At 32.7% G+C, this 26102-nt stretch overlaps 4 protein-coding genes across 6 annotated transcripts; 1 reads left to right on the top strand and 3 right to left on the bottom strand.

Annotated features, from left to right (window-relative positions):
* The first annotated feature begins 276 nt into the window (after nucleotides 1–276).
* LOC133312917 (uncharacterized mitochondrial protein AtMg00810-like) lies at nucleotides 277–1200 on the top strand. The gene has a single exon (XM_061514199.1). It carries the CDS (start codon nucleotides 277–279, stop codon nucleotides 1198–1200), a length of 924 nt encoding a protein of 307 aa, XP_061370183.1.
* A 1260-nt stretch (nucleotides 1201–2460) lies between these two features.
* On the bottom strand, nucleotides 2461–6193 carry LOC133312891 (WAT1-related protein At3g28100-like). Of its 2 annotated transcripts, none has more exons than XM_061514161.1 (7): nucleotides 5914–6193; nucleotides 5725–5787; nucleotides 5444–5557; nucleotides 4046–4277; nucleotides 3771–3929; nucleotides 3327–3478; nucleotides 2461–2785 (listed from the first exon to the last, which is right to left on the bottom strand). In XM_061514161.1, the coding sequence occupies exons 1-7, from the start codon at nucleotides 6117–6119 to the stop codon at nucleotides 2644–2646; spliced, it is 1068 nt and encodes a 355-aa protein (XP_061370145.1). In that variant the 5' UTR covers nucleotides 6120–6193; the 3' UTR covers nucleotides 2461–2643. The 2 variants fall into 2 exon arrangements, with proteins under 2 accessions (XP_061370145.1, XP_061370146.1); XM_061514162.1 differs by having other exon boundaries at nucleotides 3771–3878.
* A 3757-nt stretch (nucleotides 6194–9950) lies between these two features.
* Nucleotides 9951–13833, bottom strand: LOC133312890 (WAT1-related protein At3g28050-like). 2 transcript variants are annotated; one of them, XM_061514160.1, is made up of 7 exons: nucleotides 13489–13833; nucleotides 13281–13346; nucleotides 13077–13190; nucleotides 11074–11311; nucleotides 10819–10977; nucleotides 10551–10702; nucleotides 9951–10444 (listed from the first exon to the last, which is right to left on the bottom strand). In XM_061514160.1, the coding sequence occupies exons 1-7, from the start codon at nucleotides 13665–13667 to the stop codon at nucleotides 10282–10284; spliced, it is 1071 nt and encodes a 356-aa protein (XP_061370144.1). In that variant the 5' UTR covers nucleotides 13668–13833; the 3' UTR covers nucleotides 9951–10281. The 2 variants fall into 2 exon arrangements, with proteins under 2 accessions (XP_061370144.1, XP_061370143.1); XM_061514159.1 differs by having other exon boundaries at nucleotides 10819–11311.
* A 9281-nt stretch (nucleotides 13834–23114) lies between these two features.
* LOC133312892 (WAT1-related protein At5g40210-like) lies at nucleotides 23115–25493 on the bottom strand. The gene is made up of 7 exons (XM_061514163.1): nucleotides 25234–25493; nucleotides 25036–25101; nucleotides 24836–24949; nucleotides 23997–24237; nucleotides 23743–23901; nucleotides 23505–23656; nucleotides 23115–23406 (listed from the first exon to the last, which is right to left on the bottom strand). The coding sequence occupies exons 1-7, from the start codon at nucleotides 25410–25412 to the stop codon at nucleotides 23253–23255; spliced, it is 1065 nt and encodes a 354-aa protein (XP_061370147.1). The 5' UTR covers nucleotides 25413–25493; the 3' UTR covers nucleotides 23115–23252.
* Nucleotides 25494–26102: the final 609 nt, after the last annotated feature.

The raw sequence follows: 26102 nt of genomic DNA, 5'->3' as shown, positions 1-26102 counted from the left end.
AATGTCTTCCTCCATGGTGACCTTAGTGAGGAGGTTTATATGCCAGTGCCTCATGGAGTGCTTGCACCTGATTCTAACAAAGTTTGCAAGCTTCAAAAATCAATGTACGGGCTTAAACAAGCCGGTTGAGTGTGGAACGCGCGATTGACAACAGAATTGCTGCTCCTTGGCTACAAACAATCTTCAGGTGATCACTCTCTCTTCACTAAAGCAAAAGGTAACTCATTCACTGCATTACTTGTGTATGTAGATGACATGATACTCACGGGTAATGACATGTCTGAGATTAACATGGTTAAACGACATCTAGATGCTCTTTTCTGTATCAAAGATCTCGGTCCTTTACATTTTTTCCCTGGTTTAGAGGTGGCTCGTTCCAAAAAGGGATTAGTTCTAAATCAAAGGAAATACGTTTTGGAATTACTTAATGACAGTGGCTTGCTAGGAGCTAAGTCTGCATCTACACCCATGGAACCAACTCTTCGATTGAGACAGAATCAAGGTGTTCCATATACTGATCCACCTTCTTATAGACGGCTTGTTGGGAGTTTGTTGTATCTCACAAACACAAGACCAGACATTTCATTTGTAGTCCAACAGTTTAGTCAGTTTGTTGCTAATCCAATGAAAGCACATTTTAATGCAGCTTGCAGGGTTCTACGTTACTTGAAAGGTTCACCAGCCAAGGGTCTTTTCTTTCCTTCTGATAACAAGTTACAGCTCTCAGCCTTTGCAGATGCTGACTGGGCAACTTGCCCTGATACAAGGAAATCAACTACCGAATTCTGTGTCTTTCTTGGATCCTCATTAATATCTTGGAAATCCAAAAAGCAGAGTACAGTTAGTCGATCATCAGCAGAGGCTGAATATAGAGCCTTAGCAACCTTAACATGTGAAGTTCAATGGTTAACCTACCTTCTGTCTGATCTTGATGTTCCTACTTTACATCCTTCAGCAGTGTACTGTGATAATCATGCTGCAATTCATCTAGCTCGAAATCCTTCCTTCCATGAGAGAAGCAAACATATCGAACTTGATTGTCATATCACTAGAGAAAAAGTGCTTTCGGGACTCATTCATCTATTACCCATCTCAACTACTCACCAGTTAGCTGATTTCTTTACCAAGGGTCTACATCCTGGTGTGTTCCATGGTTTTATATCCAAGTTGGGTTTACACGACATATGTCTTCCAACTTGAGGGAGGGTGATAGATATCAATATTAAATATTATTAAATATTTAATATTGTTAGTTAGTTTGTTACAGTTAGTTTTTAGTTTCTGTTGGTTATAGTCATAGTTAGTAATCCACGTGGATTCTTAGTTAGTTACTTAGTTCCAAAACTATAAATAGAACCAAGCTTCTATAACTTAATACTTTTGATTCATTTTTCTCAATGAAATACTTTCAGTTTATTTTACTTTCTAAGAATTTGTAAACGGATCCTTATTCTATATATATTAAAAAAAGTGAAAATAGCTTACCAAAAAAAAAGTGAAAATAAATTTTCGAATTTATAATTATTATATTTACATTATAAGACTTTAGGAAGAAAATAAATATATAAACATTATTTTCATTATGCATAAAATATAAAAGGTTATAATTATTAATTTCCTACATACGTAGAGCGTTAAATACAGTAAACAGGAAAAGACAATTAATTACAAACAATAACACTTATTACGCAAAATATTTAACTTTATTAATTATGCTAACACCCCCTCCTCAAGACCTCAAGCAAGCATGACTGATGAGTGATTATAAAGGCCCAACTTGAGATTGGGAAAAGGATATGGAAGCCTGCAGGGTTTAACCGGGCTTGTGGATCTCAGATTCTCAGGTTCGTCAAGAGGCACGTGGAATCGAAACTTTGGCAATGAGTATAAAATGCAGAAGAATATATTTATTTATGAGTTTGATATTTTTCATTTTATAGGAGATAAAAGTATCTGTTACACACATATAAAAATATATGGGGCCAACGTAAAGAGAAGAAAAAAAAATTTACATATTTTTATGTGTGTGTACATGTGTTTAGGAGATAATAAAAAATTATCTCCTACGATATAAATACATTAAACCCATATATATTCTATATAATGTGTAAATATAGGAAATAGTAAAAGACAATAAATGAATGTATTATAAAGAATTATTTCCACCCAAAAGATTAAGTTTTCAATTGAATATTACATTAATATTTATATTATATCTTTCTAACATGTTCTTTCATTCATATAAAAGTTTATTGCATTTGATGGATGAATAACACACATGCATGCACTGTTTAGTTATGTTAAGAAATTTTATAATATTTAATTACTTATTAATAAAATATTGGATGATAAAAATGAAACTCATGACTAACTCTGATGGGAGGTAAAGAACAATTTCAACATAAAAATTTAAGGTTTTAGGTGAATGTGACACTAATGAATTTATATTATGTCCTTGTAAAATACATAAAATGGGAACAACAATTAATTACAAATGATGATATTGATTACTTTAAATAAATGCTAAATATTTAACAGCATTAATTACCCTCACAATTAGTGAAGACATATGAATTGAAAATAAAAAAAAATCAAACTTTCTGTGGCTGATATATTCATAGCACATATTCCATCTAATACCTGTTACACCTTGTTTTGTAACAGAGGAACATTATGGCAAGACGACTCCAAGTTGTTAATCTCTCTCTCAACCATCTTCTCTTCTGTTGCTTTTCCCCACATCACAGCATAAAATCCTATCACGATTATAACCGCCCCAATCAAACTGCACAGCAATTATTTGAAAATTTTGCCGTCAATGTAATAGAAAACAAAATTAAAGGCACAAGAAATTTGACCGTGTTTGGCATAATTTTGATATATATGTAAATGTGTCATTTTCTTTTGCTAGACTCAGTAAGGAATCACCGTAGGTTGACTAGTAAATATGCAACTTAAAAGTGGTTAACTTAAATAAATATAAAATTATTAATATAGCATCATCCATTAGCTTAAGTTTTTAGGTTGAATTGATTATTTATATTAATGTAACTTCACTTAACGGCTTAAACTTTTGGGTTAAATTAGTTCTTTACATACTACCAAAGCTTTTGTGATGAAGTTGTCACGAGTTCAATCTTCACCGCTCTTATTCTATTAATAGAAATAATTAATTATTGTGATCTTTCATAACACATGTGGGTTAGACCTAATGTATCATCTACTGTTAAAGCTCAATAAATTCTCGTGTGAAGGAGCATATTAAAAAAACATAAAACTATTATTGTAGTATCACCGCTTAAGCTCTTAGGTTGACAAAATTTTACCTTCCAAGTCTAAAATCATCCCCGAGAAAGATTGCACTCATGAAAACGGTGAAGATGATTCCCATGGGCTTGAACATAGCACAAAACAGAGGTCCGGCTCTTTGGACACACCAAGTGCATAGGATGTAGCGTATCACTGTTGCACATATTGCCTATTTACAATGAACATTAAACTAGTAACTTTATTAGGGAATTCAAGCACCAAATTTTCTAGGCATCTAATTAAACCAAAACGGGAAGATAAATAACGAAGGAGAGGAAAGGAAAGATGCACAACTTTTAAATTTTACCCCTTGGTAAATACTAACTAGGGTTAAAAATTAAAATATAATGTATTTCATTATTCAACCATTCCTTAGTTAAATATACTGTGTTACATATTTGAATTCCAAATTGTCAACCAGTTCCTTTTCAAATATCCCATATGAGACGGTAAACTATTACCTGGTATAAAATGGCAATCAACCCCACATCAAGCTTTAGCTCCCATTCCCTTGGATCTCTAACTGCAATAAAGGCAAAGACTGCAGACTGAATGGTTGAAAATAAGACCTGGAAGAAGACTGTGATTATTACAGCAGGGTATTTCTTTACAACTGAAGCCTGAAACGTGTGGCAGGAAAAGGTAAAAAAAAAAAAAAAAAAATTATTTTATTTTCTAGTAAAACACACTACTTGAAAGTTGAAAATAAAAAAGAGTAGGAAGTATTGAGCCCAACCTGATATATGTACCACATGGAAGAAAGGAACGAATCAACAGCACAGAGCAACCCTCCCAAGATCCAGTTTGACTGTGGTGAAAATTGAAGTATGCTAGAAGAGTCTGACAAATTTGTGTTGAAGATTGGTGGGCCCTTGTAAAATATCACAACAAATGCTCCAGTAATTGATACTATAGTTCCTATTACTTTAGCTTGGCTACTAAAATGTCTCCAATATACTTCTTCCATCCTAAACCATTAAATTGAGATAATGCTAGTTCAGATACTGCAGTTACAAATATTGTATAACTTTTATTTAAATTGCTGTTCACAACGGCAATTACAGCAACAATATTGTGGTTTTGGAAGTCTCTTCAACCATATTTGCAGCCACATCAGCCACAATACCGCATATAGCCATGTATATATTTTTTCCAATAATGCTCCATACACACACTTCCATTGTTCCACACACATCACATTTGCACAATTTTTACCATCTAATTACGGGCGTTCTCATCTCTCATCTCATTTTCTACACACGCAAAATCTAATTTTGTTATCTCACACAAATGTAAAATGATGTGCTTAAAGCTGACGTGTATTAAGTGCTGTTCCTAGTCTTCTTTACTCATGACATATGAGAGACTAATGAGAGTTTTTGCAGCTTAAGAAGGCAATTAGTAATTTTTTAAATGAATAATCATTTATACTTAATAGTTAGCAGTTAAGAATGTCATTAAATCATTTAGACTACGGTTTGAGACCTTGAGTGGTTAAAGAATCACTACCTTGTAGCCCACATTCTTTTATTGAGCTTGCAACTTAAAGTTGCAACTCAATTGTACTTCATATTCTCCGTTTCGTTCTGTTCGGTCGAATAGTGCTATCTAATATCTAGTATTTTTGTTCACAACTGCAATTACAGCCACAATATTGTGGTTTTGGAAATTACTTCAACCATAATTGCACTCACATCAGCCACTGTATTTGGTTTTGGAAGTTAATGTAGCCACAATTTCCTGCATTTGTTTGCAAATTCTCTAATTGCAACGCAACCGCAATAGCAATCTAAAACTATTAAAATAATGGGAAGGATTCCTTTATAAATTTTTTTTTATAAAACTTTACAAATTATAATATTTACTCCCAGAAGCATATAGTATAATTTGTAAAAGTTTGTAAATAGAACTCGTTCCTTTCCTTGTAATAAGGTATAAACTAAATAAAGAAATTAAAAGTACCCTTTGTTTCTTTTGACAGGTGATTTAGACCCCTTTTATCTATACTGCGTGAAGATAAGGCAACATATTTCACAACATAGCATCCGCAAATTAAAGTCCTTTTGTTTTCAATTTAAGTTGTAAAAATGTTTCAAACTCACAATCAGTTTTGGAAAAAATAAAAAAGCAGAACCTGAAAATGAGAGCAAGTACAAAAGTGAAAGCTGGAATGAGGTTAAGCATGGCCGAGGCAAGAGTAGGAGAGCTGAGTTCTATGCCAACATAAGCCATTATCTGTGCTGAGCTTCTGCATGGTAATATAATTAAATCGGATAAATTCCATTATTCTTAGAGAAAGGACAATTACATGAATGAATTTAAGCCTCCTAATTTTAACAAAAAATAATAAAAAAATAGAGTAATTTACTTTTAAGTGCAGATGGAAGCAGAATAATAGTTGATAGTAATACCAACCCAAATAGAGCAAGCAAAAAGAAGCTTCTAAGTGCAGAGAACGTGAGAGGAGGACGCTCAGACCTGCAAAGGAACAAAAAATTATCTGTTAAACTTTCTTCTTAGAAACGAAGTGAATACATCGTATTCTTCCATGCATTGCAAGAGATATATATAAAGGAAGAAAGAAGAAAATAAAAAAAAGAGAACCTATGGAGAAGCAAGGCAACGGGAAGAAGCATGAAGCAGGAGAGTGCTAAAGAATACACAAGCATGACATACTTGTTTATCCCATCAGTCATGGCAACTTTGATAACCACCATGCTCCCACTTTGAGTCAGAAGAGCCACTACCATTCCCACAAATGGCAGTAAACTGCTCATACTCATACCATTCACCCATCCTAATCCTATCATTTCTTTCCAACCGTCTCTGCAATTCCCACTTTCCTTTTCCCTTTCCCTCTGTGGTGCTCTCTATGCTTTTCTGTTTCTCTCTCTCACACACAACCAACAAAAGTCCCTACTTTTGGCTTAAATTATCACCAAGTTGCTATGCATATATCCTCAGTCTCGGTCTGATTTGATGCGACAATGGTCGCAGGAAAATTTGTAGTTTATTTAAGGGTTTTATAAGAATTATGTACTAGAAAAAGTAATTCTGTAATGTTATAGAGATTCGTTTTATGTGCCGTAATTTTTTTTTTTTCTTTTTTCTTCAAAAAGTGTGGGCTACACAAAATATTGTGTGTGTAAGAAAATTTGTTGTGTCATGTTAAATGACAAATGCAAATTCCTTTATTTAATTGTTAAAATGGTAGAAACATTGGACAAAAATAAAATTAATAAACAGTATAAATCTCTGTTAGGAGATAAAAAAAAAAAAAAAAAAATTTCTCAAGTTACATAAAAAAAATTTATCTCATGTCACAGACACATCGCAATCTGAGTCAGCATTTCTTTTTCTTTTAATCGTGAAACTCACTCAATTATGTCTTTACATGAGATATATAATACTATCTCATGTAGCATGAGAAAAGCATTACCAAAAAAATTATTTATTATGTTAGATTGCTCGAACATATAAGTATAGGACAAAAAGTAACTTAAGACACAACATATTTATTTATTTTTTTGGTAATCAAGACACAACATTAATTTTTATTACAGGTTAAATCAGATTAAAAAATATTATTCATGTTATAAAAAGAGAAAAAATCAATAATTCCTGCCCTTCATTTTATTATAATAAAGGGTTCGTTTTTCTGCAGTTACTACATATAAGTTATTTGCAATAAATTTAATATGACGTCATTTTAAGGCAAAAATTATGGTGTTTTTGTAATTTTAATTTATTTCAGGGTTATTATAGTCTTTATAATTATAATTTTTTAATATTTCAATTTTAAAATGACGTCGTTTTCGAAATAAATACAAAAAATTTATCTGCAGAAATATTTTTTTGTATAATAAATTATGTATTATTCTGTTTATATATATTTCAAAAAAATTAGTCTTTTTACAATTAATAACACAAAAATTGTATTAAATACCGAGTTAATAGGTTATGATTAAACTAATGAATTATTGATTTAACTATATAAATTAAATATATATAATAGAATTAATAAATATAAAATTAGAAGCACTTTAACTAATAATTAGAGTTAGTTTAGTAACAAATTCTATAAATTATAATTCACATGATATAGGTTTCAATTTTATTAATGGTATTTTTCAAGCATTGTATCTAAAATTTCATCAAATCAATTTTTTTGTAAATAGATATCGATTTAATACTGATTGAAACCAATTAAAGATCGATTTATAAATTTCACATCGAATCAAATGCAATGGTCCAATACCTAAACAAAATCATTTAAAAATTCAATTTATGGGTCATTCGGTAGGAGGTTTATTTCGATGGACCGGGAACACGTAATCTCATTCCAGAAACAGTAAAGAATAAGGGAGTGAGAGATAATGTTTTAAAAAGTGAGGGATTGGAAGGAAACCAAATTTTCCAAAAATAGAAAAGGGATCACTTAAAAAAACATGTTCCCGGATCACTTTATAAAATTCCATTCGGTAGGTTGAATCGCTTTTAATATCAATAGGTTAAGAGTATATACTCTTTTCGGTACTCAACAAATTTTACAATATTCGTTTTAGTCCCTAGCAAATAAAAAGGTTATTCATGGTCCTAAAAAAATTAAAGTTGATCCATTTTAGTCCTTAACAAATAAAAAGGCTATTCGTGGTCCTAAAAAATTTAAAGTTGATCCATTTTAGTCTTTTTGAGAGATTAATGTGAGTTTTTTTTTAATTTGTGAGGAACCATGATTTCAACTAAATTGATTCATTTTGGATTTTTTAAGGACCATAAATAATTTTTTTATTTGCTAGAGACTAAAACGAATATCATAAAATTTGCTGAGGATGAAAAAAAATTATTTACTCGTAAGTTCAAGAATCACCATCTTTTGGCCGACATCCTTTTACCGAGCTTCAACGGAATTGTACTTCATCTTCTCCTTTTCGTATTGTTTGGTCGAATAATGCTATCCAGTATCTAGTAATTATTAATTATAATATAAATTTTTTTTTTTTTACAGATCCCTCAATTTCCATTAATTTCTTTTAGGATTCTATTTCTTTCATTTTTCATAAGACAAACAAATTTTCAATATATACAAAATAGATAAGATCCTATCTTTATTTTTTCTCTCTTCTCTTATCTATGAATTTCATTTGTAATTTTGATTTTATTATATAAGATAACTCTTTTTTTACAATATAAGAAAATAATTTTCCTTTCTTTTAATATATCAAAAATCCATGGATACAATTCTGCAGCATACAATTATTGTTAAAAAATAATATAAACCATTAAAATTATTTTTATTAAACATTTTCAGATTTTGGTTAAAGTGATTTTTTATATGAGATAAGAATTTGAGTAAATGTAGTAATTATAATATATTTCCAGCTGCAGGTTTAACTTTGGAGGATGAGCACAACTGAAAATGGACGAGGCTATCGTTTGAAATGAGGTTCCAGTGGCTTGTAGCCATCCAATCAATGGAACCATCCAACTAAGGTTCTCATGTGAAAGTTAGACTGTCCAATCAATTTTGCACTTGGAATTTTAACAATACTTTTTGATGTTTGGAAGATTTTTTTTAAGATAAATAGGAGAAGTGAAGGTGAGTTTTCAAGAAGACCATAATTGATATCATATTTCAAAAAAATTATTCAAAAAAGTGATTTATATGTGAATTTGTTTTGTGTATAAATTGTGAATGAATAAAAAGTGTTTGGTATTCTTGGATTATTGAGAAAATAAAAAAAAAGTATGTGAAAAAGATGACAAAAATCAGGAAATATATCAAATATTTTAAATATTATTTTTTACCTACCAAATAATTTTTTGATAATATTACCAAAAAAACTCATTTTTTTCATTTTATTTTCAGAAATCAAATAATTTTTTTTCTTCTTCTACCAAATATCCCCGGCGGGTAAATTAGCGCTGGCGCGCCTTGTTCACTTTAGAAGCATAGAGCAAAGAACATATACATAATTGGAACCTTTTATTGAAATTAACGAAGAAAAAATAATTAAAATTTTATAATCTGACAACCATAATTGAATAATAAACGCAATTTCTTTTGTCACTTGCATATGATCAAAATTGAACGCTTAATTTGAAGACCTCTTTTTTTTTTTTTGGTAAAATCTTTTTCTTTTCTTTTTACTGTTGATTAATGCCTCTTTTGAGTTTCAAATATATATGTATGGGAAAGGATTCGTTTACAAATTTTTTTTACAAATTTTTGTAAGTTACACTATGTACTCCCGAGATAACATAATGTAACCTAGTGTTCTTCCAAAAGAACATAGTGTAGTTTGTAAACAAAAAATTTGTAAATATAACATTCTTTTATATATATATAAGACTTGGAAGATAATTTTGCATATATTCAGACTTAAAATTGAATAAATCTAATGTAAGTTAAATTCAAATATAGACTACTTAAAATATGTATATGTAAATAATATCTATAAGCGTGATCAGGATAACACAACTCGATTTATTAGAAGCTTACGAGAAGGATGACGTGTCATGTTAAAATTTTATATGCTTTTATTATGTAAATATTTTTATTACTTAGCAAAAAAAAAAAAAAAAAAAATTATTTATCTATTTTTATGAATATCATTAATTACAATATAATCTTACTTATATTATATCTGTGAAAAAAGACATAAATATAAAATTGTATATGATTTTCCACTATACAAATTTTATACGAGATAAACCATTCCCGCAAGATATTTTCTTCGTAAAGTTGTGGCTGAAAGCAAGGGGCTGACGACATTTGACGGTGACATTGGTAATGACTAATGAGTTGCTCCTTGCTACTGATGCTAGTTGTGTGAGTGGCCGAGTCAAGTTTGTTCTGTAATACAAGGACAACGTTTAAGTAAAGATAGGAATGCACGTGGCTGTCTAGTCTAGAACTATCTCCATGTAAGTCCAAATTTCCATTAAAATTTATATGCTATCATCCAAAAATCAATCGTGTCCTTGCTTTTTGTTCATTAACAGTGGCTCTGCAGACGAAGACGATGAGATAATGCTACATTGTCCATATTCTTCATTAACCATCTTTTCATCTTGGGCCTGGCCCCATATCACAGCATAAAACCCAATAGCTATTATAGCAGCTCCTATCATGCTGCATGACAAATCAAAATCGTACAACTTGTTAAGAAAATCAATAGGATTTGGCACTGAATTTATATAATTTCCTCACAATTGCACTTCTTTCTAGATATATCTACCTTCCAAGATATAGAGCATCACCCAGAAATATAACCCCCATGGCGAGTGCAATGACAATTCCTAAAGGATTGAACATAGCAACATATAAAGGCCCCTTCTTGCGACATGCCCATGTATGCACCACACTTCGCATAGATATCACAAAAATTGCCTACAAATGAACCATCAAATAAATAAAATTGCTAACTAAGTTCGCAAATGCAAATTGTACAAAATTATTTTTAACCAGGAAATAGTTTTTTTTGTTATATACTAATCCATACTTACTGAATAGAATATAGATATCAACTCCATATCAGGTTTAAGTATCCAAGCCTTTGGATTTCCCTCTGCAATGAAAGCTACCATGAAAGATAGGATAACAACGAAACTGCAACAAATGGTTGTTAGCATTAGCTCCGCAGGATAGTCTTTGATAGTCCAAGTCTGCATAATGTATAAGAACACTGTGATTTTAGTTACAAGATGTGAGGACAAAGTGCATGCGCATTCTTGAGATATGTTTGAGTAAGATTCACTTGCCTGCATGACAAGCAAAGTCGAAATACAAAAACTAGCAGCTGCAAGGAGAAAACCTCCGAGTAGCCATTCTGATTGCTGTGAGGAGAGGAAAGTCCCACCAAGCACATTGTTTGGAAGCACACCATTAGTCATAGGCAAGCCCTTGTATAAAGTCACTGTTAGTGCTCCTGCAATGGAGACCACAGTGCCAATGGATTTTGCCTGGCAACTTCGTAGTTTTAGATCCAGCTTTTCCATCCTGAAAACGCATATCAAAGAATTCACACTCCATTTTTAGTTCATATGTATGCAAACTCGAGATTGGTCTAATATATATATATATATATATATATATATATATATATATATATATATATATATGGGATAGGATCAACTTACACCGGTGTAAGAATAATAAATCTTACACCAAATCATAACCGTTGATTTCTGTGCATCTAACGGTTGAGATTTATTGAAAATTAAAAATTAATTAATGAGTGAGACCTAATAAATCTTAACCGTTAGATGCACAGAAATTAACGGTTATGATTTGGTGTAAGATTTATTATTCTTACACCGGTGTAAGATGATCATGCCCCTATATATATATATATATATATATATATGTTATCAATCGATTCATTAATTCCTAGAGTAGTCCGATTCGAGCCGAGTAGGATAATATATGCAACAAAAAATTTCCCATTAAGTTTTAAACAATTGTGTTTCTAGAAACTCTAACTCGATACTATTGATTAAGTTGAAAGTTGGAACCATCCTTTACCGGTTATCCACGTGGTTGGTGGTTGGTCTCATATTTTGGGGGGAAATAGATCTTCTACTAACTTTAATTAATTAAATAATTTTTCCTCTGTCTTTAATCATTTTAGCAGAGTTTATTAATTGATTTCCTTGAGATTTCTAGTTATCTTTTCCTTTTTGGTGGGAAAAAGTTAAGGGAGAGAGGAGTGTGCCCCGTTCCAAGGTGAAGGCTTGCCAGGGCTTATGGTGTTATTTACAAATAACCTTTGGTAAAGGCTTGCCAGGGCTTATGGTGTTATTTACAAATAACCTTCAAATGAAAATCCACCAGCTTAATCATCCTAGTTAAAACAACTCTCTGGCATATATCCTTTTATATACATTATGGATGGAGATGGCTATTCTCCACTATGCAATTAATCTTTCTGTACCATTGTGCAAATGCAGTTCTTCTACTAAGCTAATTTAATTTCTGTAGATGGAAAACTGTTCGTCAGTTTTTGTTTTCTATTATCATTATATTTTGACCAGATTTTCTTCCTATCTAACCCCTGGCAATTTGCTTTTTTTTTTTTTTTTTTGTGGTAAGCTAGCCAATGTGCTATTTTAATTGTTAAAATAGTAGTATTGGACTATTACGTTTCCTAATAATTGATAATTTTAAATTATTTTTCACTTTAAAAAATAAAAAGACATTAATTAATTTTTTTATCATGTTTTTGTATTTTAATTTTTTTATTAAGTAAAATAAGAAAGATTGATAAAAGATAATACAATTAAATAATCTTATATTTAAGAGAATATTAATAAAAGATAATACAGTGAAATAAATTTATATTTTTTTAAAATTTAAAAAAATAATAACTTTCCTAATCATCACAAAATTTTAAAAAGAAGAAATAAATAAAGGTACTTTATCACAGGCATTTAAACTTTCAGAAGAATAAGGATATTCTAACTACCAAAAATTCTTACTATTAACTTACTACCTATCATATCACCATTAGATCAAGGAGAGAGAATGTTAAAAAAATTTCGAAGAAAGAGAAAATGTTAATCTAATGGTGATTAAATAGGTAGTAAGTTGGTAATAAAAAATTTTGGTAGTGAGAATATCCTTCCTCCAAACTTAAAAGTAATAAGATGAATAAAAAATTTATTTTTTTATTTATTTTATGTGAAAAGTCAACAAGTGCAATGATGAAAGGCACGCAGAAACACTGTCGAGAATTGGATGGAGGTTTTGAATTGGATGGAGGTACCTGAAAATGATGGCAATTATGAAAGTATAAGCTGGAGTGAGATCCTCCATGGCTGAGGCCAGAGTGGGAGAGCTATACCGAATTCCAGTATACATAAACGTCTGTATGGAACAGCTGCTAACACAAAAAGGCCACTCAAATATTGAACAATACATGTGAACAAAAAATTGACAGCGAAGTTTTTCCTACTATTAATTACCATACCTAAGCAAGCTAAGAACAAAAATTCTGAAGATAATCCATGTATTGATTGTTGGAAGAGCTCTGCTTCTGTGAGTCCAAATAGGCAAGGCATGAAAGGGAACTGAGAATTACTGAACTAGAAGTCTAGAACTACCATAAGAAGGTTTGAAAAATTACAGCTTAATTCCAAATTAATTAAGAGTGGTTGGGCATGAAGCAACAAACCTACCTGTGATAGATTATGGTGGATGGTAACAGGAAACAGAATGCGAGGAGGTTTGAGTAGGCAACAAAAACAAAATTGCTCATTCCTTTAGATATGGATGCTTTTATCAAAGTGTTCAAACCCACATGCAAGAACTGCACCGCAATCATTACTGTCGTTACACCTGTAGCTGTGCCCTGCATTTCTTTCTATTCTCTCTCTCCCTGTAGATGTGACGATGGTAGGCGATGAATTTGGAGACAGATTACGGTAACTTGTGCTTGTGATTGACGGTAGTAGGTGATGAATTTGGAGACAGGTTTCCCTAATTTGTGCTAGTGATTCATCACTGTTTTCTTTTCTTTTTTTTCTTTGGAAGAATCACTAATATGGTATAGTTTTAGAAAAAATTTATAATGTGATTTACTTTGACGGGCCATGAACATGACATGTATTATCACAATGTGACCGACACGTGTTATAATAGGCAGCTCATATGGTTAAAAATGATTAATAATGATTAAATTATATTACATGAAATTAATGTTTCACATATTACAAGAAATAATGTTATTTTATATATATATATATAAAGTATACGAATTTTTCTTTCTCCCACATAAATTTTATATATATATATATATATGAAAAAATTATTTCATATTAACTTTTTGTAGGAGTGTTAACGGGTCGGGCTGAATCGAGTTTTGGTATTAAAATGTTAAATTAGTGTTTAAATGTGTCAGACTGACCAAGCCTGTTACCTGTTATGAATATAGTTATTGATCTATGACCTGACTTATTTACAAAAAATTAAAAATCTGATTTAATCTGTTAGCCTGCTTAAAAAGAATAAGATAATAAAATTTATCCAAACAGAATATACAATCAACAGTACTAATAATTTCATAAATATTCATAAATTTAATGTGAGTGAAATGGATTGAGGAGAGAGAGGACTATTACAAGTAGTATAAAAAATAAAATAAAAATAAAAATTAATATACTAGACCAGTCTGAACAGCGGTTGAACTTTTGAATTCGAGTCTGGACCTTTTATTAAATTAACTTTTATACAAGTACCAACAATCAATTTTAGATATATGAACTCAGTTTTTCGTGAGCGGAGGTAAAAGTGCCTTAAAGACACCTGCTTCATTTATCACCCTGACTGTTTGTCTTCATATTGATAAATTAGCAGTTGTGCCTGCTTGTCTTCATATTTACAGTTCTGCCGCTTGGTTGAATTTAGCAATCATACAAAAGAAAAGAGAGGGTGTGGGTCTCTGTAAGGAACGGCGGTAAGAGATATGGGACCATAAACTGCATTATTTGTTGACTGATAGTGCAGATTTAATGCAACAACTGATGCCCTCAAAATATATTTATTATTTATTTGTGATACGTACATAAAAAATATCATATTATTTGAAAAAATAAATAATTAAACGACAGAGCTATTTAAATGAAGTGATATTTTTTGTCCACTTATTATAATAAATTGGAGAGCACTAACCTCATTAAATTTCATTTCAGTTGTGTTTGTTCTGGTGTGATTTGTCTTTTATTTTTTCATCTCTATGCCAGAAATATATATGATATTACTGTTGTACTATTTATTTAGTGCATTTATTTAATAAAAAATAAGAAATGAATGTCATGCTTACATGAAAAAGAGAAAAAATATATTTTTTTTATCCAAATATCACTTGTTGAATGACAGATATACTTACTACAGATATACAGAAGATGATGCCGAAACATTGATTCAGTCGTTATGTGGTAGTTTGATGATACTGACAAGTGGAACCAAAGTTTGAGTCCGATAATGTTTTGTCTTCGAGTTAGCCCAAGTGGGTGGTTAGTGAGGTAATGAGATCAATAATTTTTCAAAAACACCCTTGAATATTGGAGGAGACCCAACTTTATACTCCACGGTTTTATTTTTGACCTCACAGCGTCACAGGAAAATAAAAATCTATTCTGGTAAATATAACATGTTGCTTTCACCACTATTTTTTAACAATAACTTAAAAATAAAGAATAAAATAACTAATATTTTAAAAAAATTAATAAAAATAAAAATAAAAGTACTAGAAATGTTTTACGTGTTAGTGTATGAAGTGCACCTAGCTAGCTGATGAAGCAGAGGATCAGAACCAGATGACATAAAATCATTAGGTAATGTTTATATATGGGGTGAGGTATGGGCACGGTGGTTCATCTCATGGATTTGGAATGCTGATTGCCAGGCAAAAAATTTAAATATTATAGATTAAATAAGAAATTACAAAAAAGTTGCATTTTAAAATTTATTTATAAAACTATAACAACCCTAACAACGAGTCGTGCCCTCTTTTAGACGTGATAGGGATTTGGTCGCGCCTGAAATCTCTTAACAAGTCTTGAAATGGGAGCAACCCAGCCCTTAGCCTACCAATATTTGGGTGCGATTGGCTTAGTCGTCCCCTTATTTAAACTCATCTCATCTCAACAGTACTCTCCACAATTATTCTCGCTCACAAATCCCTTCTTTTAGATGTATTATCACTTGCTTATTCATACGCTCTTTTGTGTTTTTTGTTTATCTATTTGAAATTAAGTCTAGATTCTGATTTTGTTCATGTTATTCTATATTATAATGGTAGGAAAGTGGAAGTCCAAAGTGATGCAGTTTTGAAGGCGAAAAAAGACCAACACATATCAAGTGCAACATAACAATTGACGAACTACATCAGAAAATATGTCAAAAATTAGGTCTTCAAGGTAACCAATACATCACTCAAGTCATGACAAGATTATACTCCAAAAACACATTGGTTTGCAAGTTGTGAATAATGAAGACGTAGATATGATAATGAAAGAATTTTTCGTCCAGCCAAAAAGAAAGATTTCTTATAGTTGTATGTGGATATTATCAAAGAAAAGAATGTTGTTTCACCCATCAAGTCAGTTGCTCTCAATTCTCCACATAATGCATCATCATCTCTTGGTCAGTTGTTAACATTGAGGAAGATGAAAACGACCCTGCTTGGGTTATAGATGTGGATAATGATGATGACAATATTACACATAGCTTGCAGCGCTATTAGGTGGAGTAGGTGTTTCCAGCGAGGAGTTGCAACGCTACTAACGTGGAGTAGGTGCTTCTAGCGTGGAACTGTAGTGCTACTAGCGCAGAAGTGATGCCACTAGCATGGGTTTATTTTAAGTTAGCTCACCTTCTGTTTAGTTAGTTGAGTTTCTATTATTTTGCTTCAACTGTAATCATGCTGATATAAATATATCAGTAACAATGTATTTTGCATGTTCTTGATTCACTTTCTTCTTCAATGAAAGTTTTCTCTACAATTCTTATAATATGATATCAGAGCTCAACTTGGGCTCTGTTATTCATTACTGATCTTTTCTTTCGTTTTTCTTCGTTATCAATTTTAGTAAAGTTGATTCATTATCTTTCGAATCCTTAACTCTTCTTATCATGGAATTAGCAAACCATAACTCACGTTCCTTACCGGAATACTTGACAAATTCGTCTAATCCATACTGCCTGCATCCAAGTGAAAACCCTTCCTTGGTTCTTGTATCACCGATGTTTAATGGCAAGAATTACCATTCTTGGACTAGAGCCATGAAGATGGCATTGAAATCGAAAAATAAGTTGGGGTTCATCGATGGCTCCATTATTGCTCCACAAGAAACTGATCCTCTGTCTTGTGCATGGGACCGATGCAATGCTATGGTCTTTTCTTGGCTTCGTCACTCCATTGCAGATTCAATTGTGCAGTCCATCGTATGTATAGATCAAGCCTTAAAAGTATGGAAGGATCTACATGAATGCTTGACGTATATGTCTATTTTAAAAAAAAAATCTTTGATGTTTCTAATTTAGAATTATTTTAATTTTATAAAATTTTAAAAAAATTACATTTCTGCCATTTGACCGTGTCGGACAGGGTCAAAATTGTATGTCGATACAATGTGTCCCAAAATGTTGATCGCGTGTCAAAATGTGTCGGTGTTAAAAATGTGTCTGACACGCATTTTTCAGAGAAAAAAAAAACACGTGTCTGTTCTTCATTGCCTATGACTGGAAGCCTATAACATCCAGTTGTGCGTGGCTTGAGCGATGATATAGGCTCTGAAACAGGCTGCATTTGTTGACGATGGCGTCCAATCCTACAACCCTCTTTTTGTTAACTCCCAATGTTAATAGACAGTTGCGTCTTATCCAAAATATGAGTCAGGGATGCCTCCAGTCCTACCTCCTCAGCCCGAGATGTCTCTCTAAATAGCAGAATAATGTGACCAATCTCCACTTTAATATACTTCAGAGTGTAGTTTTGGAATTGGTCGGGAGTGGTCATGAAATATAACATCTCCAGTCCATCAACCTATAAGTGACAACATTAACAAATCAAACAAAGAAAAATAGAAATTATCATGATACTTGACACGCAAAATGAAACATGTTAACTTATTCAACGTCCTATCTTCACAACCATTTTGGTAACATATCGCTTGTCTCTGAGCTTGTACCAATCCATATTCCCATGGTTGGGTGACATCAGACCATACAATGGAGGGGCATCTCTATGTGTTGACCCTTAGTCTACCATCTTTGTATGAACTTCCTAAGCTTCTGCACCCAATTATCATCTTCTTTACCCTAAAGGTATAATCGTGGTTACCTTTCAGCTTTCTAGGCCTAATAGGTATTAGCTGATCCCTGCCAAATTGTTGCATACATTTATCAGGCTTGGAATGTTTAGCAATGTGAAAACATATAAGAAGCCATCCATAAGTACTGTGCCTGATCAGATGCACCCAAGAAATGGTAGCCAATATATGGTTGTCACACCACCGATACAATAAATAAATATACAATCAATTGAATTTTCACTGCCATATGTAACCATTATTTGCAATTAAAAAAAAATATAAAACACACCTCGTCTCTGCATAATGTGTCTATTCTACCCTAATACTAATTAAGTTCATGATGTCTAAAGTGGCCTAAAGCATTAAATCTGGAAAAAAAAAAAAAAACATTAATTATAATACTTATGAAGATATAATAAATTAAGCAATACAAAAGATACAAACTAGTGTCCAAAGTGCCACTCTGACTAAGTAAGAAGTAGGATAAGGGGAGTGATGGGTGAGAATTTGATCCACGCCCAAATTTGAAGCAAAACAATGCACCCACCAATGTCAGATTTGTCCATGTTTGTACACTTGCACGACTGTGGAAACAAGTGTGCCAGAATCGCAAAGCTCAGCTATATGTCGCAATCTCCTCAAACTCCTCTGCAAGCAATGTAATGTAGCGGCATCTTATTACGCTACCCCTAGATATGTCGCCCCGGATGCATCATCCTAACATGCGCGTAATGTGCACCTTAGTGTAAAATACTGCATTCTGGGGATTAGCAGCAACTACACCTCAATGTGTATATGCTCTATCAAAGTTTGATAACTTGATATTGCCAGAAGTTAACTCAGTTCTCTTTAGGCCCATTACTAAATACTTGATTACACACTTCTGGCCAATCCATGGATGTAGATCTGGTAACTGCTTGTCTATCAGTAAGCGAGCCGAGAATAATAACTACGTCTTGCAGCATAATTGTCATATACCCCTGCAGCGTATTGAACATGTGTGTATATAGTCTCCACCTTTCAACTAGAGCACTAATGAGACTGGCATCAATCTAAAAAATATAAGACAATTATCAATGTATAGTTTCAAATATACTAATTTACAATAACTATATTACAAATCAAAATAATATGTTAAATTTAAACGACATACCTACATATGTCACATGCGCGCAATATGTATGAATTCAGCCTGAGTCATGTATTGTGCAACCAGATCTGGAATATCATTGGGTTGGGGTCCCTCAGGTGATCTAATTTCTCTGCGAATCTTTAAAACTTTGTGTGTCTCCTAGTTCCACACAGCCTGTGAAACATGCGTGTGCCGCCTGAGTATGTCCCAAACATAAGGTCCACGAAGAACTTAAGTCATGGGATCGGTCGGCTCCTACTCACGCTCGGATGCACATCGAGGAGACTCAGACAAAGACGATTCAACCATAATAGTATACTATAAAAGTTTACAAATATATTGTTATAATTTATTTAATTTCAAATATTTTACATGTCTAATAGAAGATTTAAAAATATACGTAATCACACATAAAAAATTTATTAATTTTAATGCAAAATCACTAAGCATAATAAAATTTATTATGTATGTCCTAAGTCACAGCAGACAATAAACTTGACTAACTATGAAAAAAATTAATAGGCAAAATAAAAGTATCTATGCATAATATAATTTATTAAGTATATCCTAAGTCACTACACACAATAAAATTTACTAACTATAACAAAGAACAAAATCAATATATCAAAGCATAATAAAAAAATTTAAGTATGAATGAAATCCATGTCCATATATTATAAGTCGTTATAATTGTCCTAAGTCACTTCTCATAACCGAACTCACTAACCATGTTCCAAGCTACTAAACATGTTATAGGTCACTGATCGTGTCGCTAAGTATATCTCGCTAAGTATATCCCAGGTCACTATTCATAAAATAAATCGCTAACAATTTCTGTGGTCACTAACAATTTTCCTAGGTCACTATTATAACATATCTATTGCTATAATTTAAATATATAGAAAGTAAATATTAAGATTTACTTGAATGACAGAGCTTCCCTACGCAAAAAATTCAGAGAGAATTCAGACAGAAATCTAGAAAGAAGTCCTAGCAAAATCTTAGAGAAAAGCTAGAGAGATGGAGTGAAGTGAAAAAATGAAGTATATATATAAGGGCGGGGTCTCTTCTGAAATGGTCGCACCCAAAATGAGACGCGACCAAGCTCATGTTGCACCTGAATGAGGGCGTGACTAGTTGTTACAAATTCATAAATAAATTCTAAAATGCAAAGTTTTTATAATTTCTTATTTAATTTATAATATTTAATTTTTTTTATTGTTACTCCTAAACCCTTAAGGGGTGTTTGGTTTGGGTTTTCTTATGAAAACCCCAGGCATTACATATTGACATTTTATGAATACAATGTTTGGCTTTTTGACCCTTAATTAATAATTAATTACCAAATTGTCCTTCATTCAAAACTATTTCGAAAATTTACCCTCCCCAACAAACATAACACCAATCTGCCCCTGTTTGACCGTTGACCACAAAGCCTACCCGGGTACACCCTTACCTACCCGGGTAATTTTTGAAAATTTTTATCTACCCGGGTATGTAGGGGTGTACCCGGGTAGAGTTCTTGAATATGGGAAAATGGTTGAATTATTTACCCGGGTATGGAGGAGTGTACCCGAGTAAACATCGACGGTAGGGTTTTTAAATACCCCAGCAGCCCCATTTCGAAAACCCACAAAAGGGGTACCCGAGTAGAGCTGCTGGAAGTGTGTCTTCTTGAGCGATTTCAGGCATAATCTTGCACCAATTCGTCTTGTTTCTGATCATCATTCGCGGACCTTGCAACTTCTCTGCCTTCTACCGATTGAAATCGTACAACTGTATCTTCTTGACCGGTACAGTGTGCAGTAGTGGTTGTATGCACCGGTAAAGATGAAGATTGACCAACATCAACTTCAACATATATCTCAATATATTTTAATACTTTCCATTCAACAAACGCATCTGTTACGAACTCCACATCTTCTTCATCATTTATATCGTTTCCAATGTAGTATATTGTATCCATATCCACTACAGTCTCTAACCTGGCTATCATGCGGTGGATGGAATGGATGCCTTCTGACCCCATTTTTTGAAGAATTCTCTCCTTCAGTTCATTGCATGTAGTGCCCACTTTGATTTTCATCGTTTTTGTTTTTCCTTCAAGTCGGACACCGTTCGGACCTTCAAAATGCCTCCCATTATAGTAAATAACTATAGGAACCATGTTTGGACTTGAACTCATCTTTCACACAAAAATTAGATCTAGGTTTTGGGTTTGGAGGTTGGTTCGGATTTTTGAGCAAAAAATGGGAGTGTGGAGATGTAATCTCAATGTCCCACCAAGATTCAGCTTTCTGAAATGATGAGATGAAATATGTGTGATGTTTCGGATTAGAGAGGGTAAGAGAGAGAGATTTGGGGTTTCAAAAACCCTATACCTCGCAACAATGGCTGAAACCCATACATATTGGGGTTTCTGGACGCGATTTACCCGGGTACACTCCTCCATACTCGGGTAAATAATTCAACCATTTCCCCAGATTCAAGAACTCTACCCGGGTACACCCCTACATACCCGGGTAGATAAAAAATTTCAAAAATTACCCGGGTAGGTAAGGGTGTACCCGGGTAGGCTTTGTGGTCAACGGTCAAACAGAGGCAGATTGGTGTTATGTTTGTTGGGGAGGGTAAATTTTCGAAATAGTTTTGAATGAAGGACAATTTGGTAATTAATTATTAATTAAGGGTCATAAGGGTCAAAAAACCTACAATGTTTGGTTAAACGTTTTTAAAAAATTTCCCAGCCAACTGATTTGGCTATGCTTCCACAATTCTTTGCAAAAAGTAACAATAAACACATACCAACAATGCCACTTTGAAAGTGGTATTGTATGATAACTAGGCAAATGAGATAATAGAATGAAAGATTTGACTGAACTATCCTTCTATTATGGGCGTGCTATGTGGAAACTCTCTACAACTTCAATTATTGGCGTTAGAAATTCTAAATTTCTAACTCTGCAAAATCAAAAGCTAGTCTTTGGCTTTTGTATTAAAATTCAGTTATGCCATAGTGCAGTTCATTGGTTTTCCAAAAATATTTGTATTAATATTAAAAAATTAATAAGGGGTTACTTTTGTAATTTTATACCTTTTACCCCTCAATATTCTATATTCAACCAAACATAGACTTCAAAAACTTTAATCAATTTGCTTGGTAATATTTTACCTAACCAAACAATTTTTTTTAACTTTTATACCTAATTCATTTTTCCTATCCCTGTTAATTACATTTTCTTGGTAAAAAAAAAAAATTTCACCTGTACCAAACGTCCCTTAAAGTCAAGTGTTGTTCTTGATGTTCAAGAGATATCATCTGGTGTACGCCACATTGCTCGAGTTGCTAGGCAAGGGTCGGTGTTTTCTTGGGAGAGGAATCTGGGGGAAGACGTGGTCATGGAATTGACAAAGATTTTGGTCACCCTCATTGTTGAGTTTCTGGCAGTGACTAGTGTGGATTTTGTTGCACGTGGAGAGAATCATACAAGTGCTGTACATATCTACATCAAATGGGGGTTATGGCACATATTAATGTTGGGCTTCTTGGCCATGGCACTGATGTTAGCCATTGGATACCAAAGAGAGTTCGTTTTGCTTTTAGAGTAATACAAAATGGCAGATCGTGTTGCTTGGTAATGAATTTTTGCCTTTTTTATGTGGAAAATTTTACACCCAATATTGGCCTTATGATTACCAGAGTTCAGCATGCATGTCAATCATTATGTTGTAACTTTTTTTTATTATGTAGCTGTAGTCATTATGCAGTTACCGCTGAAACCATCTAAGTAAATAGTTAACCCACTTCAAGATGAGTGATCTCCTATGTCATTTTTTATTTTTATTTTTTACATCACTTGATTGAAATTTTTAACGTTTGATCACTATATACAACTGTTTCTATTTCCCGCATTTTTTAGCGCAAGGACATGATATGCGTCATTGTTGAGCAAGATTCCCTGCTAAGATGCTGCCACACAAAATGCAGGATCATTTACACACCGGTGCTTTTGGCCGACAACAGAGGGGTTGTAGAAGTTGAGGCAGAATCATAGGTCTCCTCCTTCTTATTAACCACATTTTCCTCTTGAGCCTGCGCCCACATCACAGCATAAAACCCAATAGCTATTGTTGCAGCTCCAATCAAGCTACACCAAAATGTAAACCCAATATTAAACATTATAGTTCTGGTTTTCACCAATTAAATTATGTTTCACAAATTTGCTATTCTCTTAGAGTTATTTACCTTCCAAGATAAAGATTGTCTCCTAGAAATATTAACCCCGTGCCAAGTGCAATGACCATTCCTAAAGGGTTGAACATAGCTACATAAACTGGCCCCTTCTTACGACATGCCCATGTGAACACAACACTCCTCATTGATACCACAAAAATTGCCTACAAATAAACCACCACAAAAACTAAAACATAGGTACCAATTCAGCATATATGTCAAAGGTCCTATTAATAAGGTTCATACTTACTGCATAACAAACAGCTACAAACTCCTTATCAGTTCTGAATACCCAAGCTTTTGGATCACCCTCTGCAATTAGAGCTACTATGGCGGATAGGACTACTACGAAGCTGCAACAAATGGTTGTTACAACTAGCTCTTCAGGATAGTTCTTGATAATCCAAGTCTGTTTATGGATAGATAGAAAACCCATATAAATGACTTAACATTCTAAATTGCAAAGACAGTGTGCTGTGTGCATATTCAGAATGGTTTGTTTACCTGGACAATAAACAAAACTGAAAGGCAAAAGCTAGCAATTGCAAGAAGAAAACCACCAAGTAACCAGAATGATTGCACTGAGAGGTAACTTCCACTTCCACCCATTACTATATTTCGTAAGGGACCACTAGTCAATGGCACCCCTTTATATAAAGTCACAATTAATGCCCCTGCAATGGAGACCACTGTGCCAATAACTTTTGCCTGACAGCTATGCAGTTTCAGATTCAAATTTTCCATCCTGAAAGGGCACATCATATTCACTTTACTTTCTTTTTTCCTCGTGTATTATAAGGGTTAAAGAAGAGTAGGGTGATTATAATAATAATCCATTAAAGCTCTCTATTAGAAAATTTGAAAAAAAAAATAACCACTCGCTCACTATCATAATAAACAATTAACTCACCACCTAAAAGCTTGAGTGAAGGAAAATATCTTCGGGACTATAGGAGTACCGAAGACTGCATCATTTATTCAATTTTAAAAAAATAATATATTTTTCATATCATTATATCTTTTCTTGTAAGGTTATTTTTCCATAAACCATTTTTTTTTACAGAGTACATACTACAGTAGCATCAAAAATATACTCTTGAAGAGAACTTTGTAATTTTGATTCAAATTTTCATCACTATTTTACAATTAACTAAATATAACATCATAAAAAATAATCTCATTTTCGGAAATATTTTTAGCTACTAAATAATTTTTTGATAATATTATAAAAAAACTCATTTTCACAACATATTTTCAAAAATCATAATTTCTAGATAAAAAAAATTCTCCATATCAAAGTTCCTCTTATATTAAATTTCTCTATGAAATTGAAGAGAACAAACCTGAAAATTACTGCAAGAATGAAGGTAAAAGCAGGGACAAGGTCTACCATAGCTGAGGCCAGAGTGGGAGAGCTATATCCTATACCATTATACATCAAAGTCTGAACTGCAGTACTGCACAGCTAGCTCAAGTTCACTGAGATTCATAGGAAAAAAAATAATTCACTCTAATAATTTGGTGCTAACTTTATTGTTCATACCTGAGACAGCTAAGAAGAAATATTGTGCAGAGAATTGAGGTTGGGATTGGTGGAGGAGCTCTCTTCCTGCGAATTTTGTAAGTGTCAAGGAACAACAAGAGAGAGAGAGAGAGAGAGAGTCAAATACCATTCTATTAACACAGTTTGTGAAAGAAAGCTTAATTTGCAGTTAATAAGCCTAAATAAAAGGGTACACACCTGTGGTAAAGAAGGGTGGATGGTAGAAGGAAGCATAGAGCCAAAAGGTTTGAATACACAACGAAAACATAATTACTCATTCCATTGTTGGTGGCTGCTTTGATTAGAGTGTTCAAGCCCACTTCCAAGAACTGAGCTGCAACCATTGCAGCTGTTACACTTACTTCTCCACTCACCATTTCTCTCTGTCTTTGACTTTTCCACTAATTTGCTTCTTCTCACTTCTCTTGGACTGTAGTAGTTTGAACTGGCTTAATAGTTTGATTCTACTTTGACACTTTCCTGTGAACCCACAAATAAAAAATTGAGAAATACTCCTATCTAGTTTTTTAAACGATCTAAATAATAACAAACAATATCATTTCATCCTTTCATTTTTGTTATCTTTCATTTCATCCGTTTCCATTTAATCGTGTAGCATACCAGTGACGACACGGAGAAATAGGAAAACGTACGTCGTCATCAAACATTAATTATTTGTGGGCAAAGTGGCCTAAAAAATAATATATATATATATATATATATATATATATATTTTTCAAGCAGTTCGATGTAAGTTTATTTCTGACTATCCCAAAATTATGTTGTTTTATTTATTTATTTCTTTATATTAATTGATTCACCTTAGAATGGTTATGATTCCCTCTTTCTCTCTCTTTCTTTATCACCATTGATCTATCTTTGTACGGTTATGATTTAGTAGCCCAAAATAAGATTATCTCTAACAACTTCAGAAACGACAAGCTTATTTATATATATATATATATATATATATATATATATATATATATATATATATATATACGCGTAATGAAAATAACTTTATTTTGTGCACATATATAAAATGAGTAGAATGTATTTTCTTTTCT

The sequence above is a fragment of the Gastrolobium bilobum genome, unplaced genomic scaffold (assembly GCF_033153095.1).
Source record: "Gastrolobium bilobum isolate Gb01-03AN ecotype WA unplaced genomic scaffold, APGP_CSIRO_Gbil_v1 utg6455, whole genome shotgun sequence".
In the NCBI taxonomy this organism is placed as follows: domain Eukaryota; kingdom Viridiplantae; phylum Streptophyta; class Magnoliopsida; order Fabales; family Fabaceae; genus Gastrolobium; species Gastrolobium bilobum.
Note: the sequence above shows the minus strand (reverse complement) of the source record. Positions and strands in the feature narration are given on the sequence as shown.

Coding starts and splice junctions, on each gene's coding strand:
- LOC133312917 (XM_061514199.1), top strand. CDS start 277: ATGTCTGAGATTAACATGGTTAAACGACATCTAGATGCTCTTTTCTGT.
- LOC133312891 (XM_061514161.1), bottom strand. CDS start 6,119: ATGATAGGATTAGGATGGGTGAATGGTATGAGTATGAGCAGTTTACTG. Junction 5,788..5,913: donor GTTGCCTTGCTTCTCCATAG/GTTCTCTTTTTT, acceptor GTTCCTTTGCAG/GTCTGAGCGTCCTCCTCTCA. Junction 5,558..5,724: donor TTTTTGCTTGCTCTATTTGG/GTTGGTATTACT, acceptor ATTACCATGCAG/AAGCTCAGCACAGATAATGG.
- LOC133312890 (XM_061514159.1), bottom strand. CDS start 13,667: ATGCAGGGCACAGCTACAGGTGTAACGACAGTAATGATTGCGGTGCAG. Junction 13,191..13,280: donor TTTGTTCTTAGCTTGCTTAG/GTATGGTAATTA, acceptor TTGTGTTAGCAG/CTGTTCCATACAGACGTTTA. Junction 10,703..10,818: donor TGATATCTATATTCTATTCA/GTAAGTATGGAT, acceptor GTTCATTTGTAG/GCAATTTTTGTGATATCTAT.
- LOC133312892 (XM_061514163.1), bottom strand. CDS start 25,412: ATGGTGAGTGGAGAAGTAAGTGTAACAGCTGCAATGGTTGCAGCTCAG. Junction 23,902..23,996: donor CAGTTTTGTTTATTGTCCAG/GTAAACAAACCA, acceptor ATCCATAAACAG/ACTTGGATTATCAAGAACTA. Junction 23,407..23,504: donor GACAATCTTTATCTTGGAAG/GTAAATAACTCT, acceptor ATTTTGGTGTAG/CTTGATTGGAGCTGCAACAA.